Raw genomic sequence first — 4,944 nt, forward strand, 5'->3', positions numbered from 1 at the left:
AGTACCTATTGAAGATGAAGAGAGAAAGTATTTTAGTAGTGAGAGATGAGCAATCTGTTAGAGATGCTCTTACACCCCTGAGCCAAGAAGCTTATTGGTACTTCTTCGAGGCTTGCGTTTTTTGGAGCACGGACGCGCCAAAACACCCGAAACTGGTATCAATTGGCATGGAGATTGCAGATGAGATGGACCGCCAACATCTTTGGTGGACTAGTGAGATCAAATTTCAATCCTCAGTTTTGGAACTTGGATTGGAAGTCCGGAGAGAATTCAAGAAGAGGAATCTTATCAAATATGATGCACACCGAAGTCAAACTGATCCTTTGGAAATTATCAAACAGTCATACACCAACGAAGTAGCCGAGAAGTTTGTGTGTCTCGATGACTATCAGATAAGTTCTTCTATGCATGGAGAAGTTCCAAAGGTATCGTTGCAAGATATTCTGTTTGGAGGCGCTAGGCCTCAAGGGAAGTTTGATGTCCTGGCTTGGAAATCCACCGTACCACCTAATTACAGCTATGCGTATAGATGTGAGATCCAGAGGCCACAGCGTATGGTCGCCATGGCTTTGAGAGCAGACAGGCATAAGAAACATGAAAGCCAGAGAAACAAACCACATGATGAGCGTAATTAAACATCTGCGCCACTTGATAGAGCCTCTTGTTTCTTCTACTAAAGCAGAAAGGCTTACAAGAAGAACCTGGAGTCTTTAGAGGACTAACACTGCTTGTACAACCAAGCATCAAATGTCATGTATTCTGACAAGTCAAAAATCTCAAGGGTACATCATTCTCATGAGCGATATTTGAAATTCTTCCTTTCATGTGTTCCTAGCGTTGGGAGCTGAACAAGGCCCGGCTGACAATACCGGTGGCCTCAATGTAGCGGTCAACACAACGTGATATGCAGCTGCTCTCGCTTCCACTCAAGCTTGATCCTGGCTTGGTCACGCACTTTTCAAAGCACTTGTTCCCCACGGTCTGTAGAGAAATCAACATCATCACTATGAGTTTACAAACAGAAATTTGGCACCATGTGAAATAGGTAGGAAATTCCTAGATACATCGTTTTTGTCTTTTCATGTGTAACCATTGTTTCCTACAGAGTCTGTAGAGGCAGTCAACATCATTCTACGAACTTATGAAAATAAATGTAGCACCATGTGAAATAGACAGGCAATTTCCTAGAATCATCGTTTTGTCCATTCATGTGTAACCTCAGTTACCTATGTACAACAAATCAAGAACAGCAGGCATGATGTTTGCTGGGTTGGGAATGTTTGAAGGCAGCGAAACAGCTTTCATTTCCCTCTTGTGACCCCAAAGGTAATAATGACACAGCATCAAGAATATACAAACTTTGCTTCTTCTTATGCCATCCTTTCAGATTGAAAGTACTACCTCAACAAAACTTACATCCCCATTTAAAACACAGCTCAACGAACAATCATCCACAGAAAAAGGGAAAACAAGTTTAGATCAAATGGATAGAGGCAAACAGACTCAAAGATGCATTTGGCTATGGTTACCAGGTGTAGAGAGCTGACTTGTGGGACAGTTGGCTACCAAACTAATTTGGGATCTCATAAACCTTGGGTGTGCTTTTATTTATAGGTTTCGCAATGGAAGATACAGAACAAAACATCAACTGAAAAGAAATTTCCTAACAAACTGATTGATGTTATGTTCTATGGGGTGTATATGGCAAAAAATCGAAAGGAAAAGATCATCATGCAAATGCTACACTGATATATCTGACTCTGAGACCGAGGACGGGTCCTCTTCAGGTTACTAGTTCTGGAAGTAGGAATGCTAGTGGTTCTTAGTTTGTGTTGTTGATGTGTGACCATCTAGCTAAATATGTTCGGTCTTTGTTTTGTGCTCATGAGTGGTTGTTACTAAGGGGGTGCTTGGATCCCTAGCCGGACCTTGCTTTGCCTAGATAGGCAAGAAAACTTGCATTTGGTTTCTGAGCAAGCTCTTCTTGAGGTCTGCAATGGCAAGCTTTTTGCTTGCTTATGAGGGAGAGGGATTTTGGCTAGCCTGGGCTGGCAAGGCGAGCCTTGCTCGCGCTGGCGAGGCGAGGCTAGGCTGGCCAAGGTACCAAGCGCACCCTAATACTCGTATAGTTGACTGGTAACCCAAGGATGTCAAAAGGATGCTGTAAACTCCTTACTGGTTTTCAATATAAGCCAAGAAATCTCCCTTTTCTAAAACAAAGCGGAGGCACACAGGCAAAGAAAGAAGCAGTGCATTGACGCAGAGCATGTATAGAAAACAATCACAATGTGGAACATCACATATGTGAAGGAGGACAAGAACATGCACATGAATGCAGCACTTGAAAGTATGAAGCTCAAATGTGCAATCCAAATGGTAAGTAAGCTAATGAATTTAGTCAAGAAAATCAATCCAGTTTACCAGATGCCAACTGGGTGCAGTAATGTGTACTTCAATTCATGTATCTGGGCATGGATCGTAAGGTATTATTACGTTTTAACGTTACAGATCGTGTAGCCACATCAGTCATGAATGATTTAGGCTTAGTGCTAATCATATAATAGCTTGTATCTTTATGTGCAAAAATAAGGTTCCAAGAAAAGGCGGTAACTGGCTAATTACCTCCAGAAACAAGAAATACAGAGATGCAGCTCTAGCCATGTTTTAAAAGCATCTACTAAGCAGGGTGGTGCTGTGCACCTAGTGCCTAGGTGGCAACTAGGTCGGCTCAGCAGCCGCCTACGCAGTTTAGACAATAGATGGTAGGTGGCACCTTGTGCCAAGGCAGACTAGACAGACTTTTTTTTTTCTAAACGACTATTGTGAGTGCTATTTTGGGCCTTGTTTTAATCGCAACGCTATTGACCTGCTGCCTTGTTGAAAGTTGTCTAACATTTGCTACGAAAATGAGAGGAAACTGAAAAATTCACCAGGACTGTACCAGGAACCCAACAGTTATCTGTCCGATTACCAGCTCCCAGTCTGATTCTGGCTCCCATCAATAGTCACTACCGCATAAGCATGTCTTTACCATCTTCAGATTAACTTATAAATCTATAGATGATGCCTAAGACAAGGTTAAACCAACTTATACGAAGAAAAATTAAACTGTGTTACCCTGTCAATTAAGTTTTCAATTCAATAAAATCACCTCCAACTAATCTCTTAGCTACTAAACTTATATCGAACGAGCTGCTGACTGCTTAAAACTTAAAGCTTCTATACGACTATACTGCTTTCCCCTTAACAATCTTCAGTTCTCTTCTTGCATTCATAATGGGGCATGGATTCAGTATTTTTCCGAGCAACCATAATAGCTAAAGCACTCTGAAGCGCAATCCATCTATCCAATCTAACAACCAGTTCGCCAGTTCAATACCTTTCCAATCAATTGCAACAAAAGGAGCCCTAAATAATTGCTCCCGACAAGTAAAGGTGCCATATGCGAAGTCAGGAATCCTGACAATCCAGCAATCAGCAAGCAGAATCTAACCATCCATACATATTGGCAGCAGCCATCAGCAAGGGGGGTAACATGAGAAGAAAAGATTGGAAGAGATCTGACCTCGAGAAACTCCTGCGCGTAAGCCTGGGCGAGCTGCGCCTTGATCTGTTCCATGACGGCCTCCGGGTTGGGGCTGGAACCTGACGACGACAGCGAGGGCGACGAGAAGGAGTCCATGGCCGCGCGCTTGCCTTGCTTGCTCTCCAAGTCCTGCGCGGGCGATCGGTGGCTGGTTAGTTCGCGTTCTCCGTCGAGGAGGAATTTTGCCGGCGCGGCTGGTTGGTTATACTGCGCTGGGGCGGCAGGGGGAGCAGGGAGAAAAACCCTAGCAAGACGATCGGTTTCCGTGTGAAAAACGAAAGGTCCGGCCCATCTTCAGCAAAAAGGCTCGGCCCAATACGTATGTAAAGACCATAAGGCGCCCTATGGACTTGGTGGTAGGTAGGTGAAGGCCCGGCTTATGTGTCATGGGCCTCATCAGTACTCGTTTCGATCGGTGTGCTTAAAAAAACAGTACTCGTTTCGCACACTGTCGCCTGTATCTTGTTCTTCTTTTGTCCGAAGATTCTTGGACAATTTTTAACAAGGGGATTCAGAAAACGATTAGCATATAAATTCAAGATGTTCCGTTCACAAAAAAAAATCTATACAATGTACTACTAAATCATAATCGTCGCCTCATGCCCCTCGGATGAGGTATTCCTAACGTTCTACTCTCAGTGACCTCTCGCCCATCAATTTTACAGGGGTGGTACTATGCTACTAGCCGTATCAAGGAAGGCATGCTGAAATTAACCGCGCCCGCGGCATGAGTACGCATTGGTGGGCTAACAACGCTGCCGCCTGTCGCCCACCCGCGCTTCTACTGCGGCAGGCAAAGCCTGCGCGGCTGTCCTGCCACCTCGAGCCATCCAAATGTATCGCTCAATAGTCCTGTTCATGTAGCTGGCGGTGGTGGCTAGCATGGGGTCGTTCGACGTCGTCTCCAGTCTCCTCCTCATGGCAACAAACACCGAGAGCGTCCGCCAGCAGGCAGGCAGGCTCCACCCCACGGGCCACGGGTCACCGTTGCTACGCTACTACGCAGGCAGAGGCGCTGCCGGCGCCAGTTACACTTGCACCACCACCTCGGCATCACAGCGATAATCTGCGACGAGCACGCTGCTGCGTGCCGCCCAGGTCCCACTGCCTGGTGGCTGCAACTGGTGGGCTCCGCTGCAGCACTGGGCCGACCGGACCTGCCGATGGGCCCTGCGGATAACTGGCCATGCTCATTGTCACATCGATGGGTGCCTCGATATGGGACGGGGCCGACGGGCCCACTCGTTCCACCGGCCCGAGCCGTCGTTTTCGAACTCTCTCAGCAAATAGGAGGGAAAACGGAGATCAATCATCCCATCCCTCTCCACCCGCGCGCGCACAGTCAATTTCGTCTCCCA

The 4,944-nt window shown here is 46.2% G+C and overlaps 1 protein-coding gene across 1 annotated transcript; it reads right to left on the bottom strand.

The window, feature by feature from the left end:
- Positions 1 to 622: 622 nt before the first annotated feature.
- LOC117843889 (mitochondrial import inner membrane translocase subunit Tim13) lies at positions 623 to 3,811 on the bottom strand. The gene is made up of 2 exons (XM_034724674.2): positions 3,566 to 3,811; positions 623 to 981 (listed from the first exon to the last, which is right to left on the bottom strand). Exons 1-2 carry the CDS (start codon positions 3,680 to 3,682, stop codon positions 832 to 834), a joined length of 267 nt encoding a protein of 88 aa, XP_034580565.1. The 5' UTR covers positions 3,683 to 3,811; the 3' UTR covers positions 623 to 831.
- Between the last annotated feature and the right edge of the window lie 1,133 nt (positions 3,812 to 4,944).

The sequence above is a fragment of the Setaria viridis genome, chromosome 1, assembly GCF_005286985.2.
Source record: "Setaria viridis chromosome 1, Setaria_viridis_v4.0, whole genome shotgun sequence".
Lineage (NCBI taxonomy): Eukaryota > Viridiplantae > Streptophyta > Magnoliopsida > Poales > Poaceae > Setaria > Setaria viridis.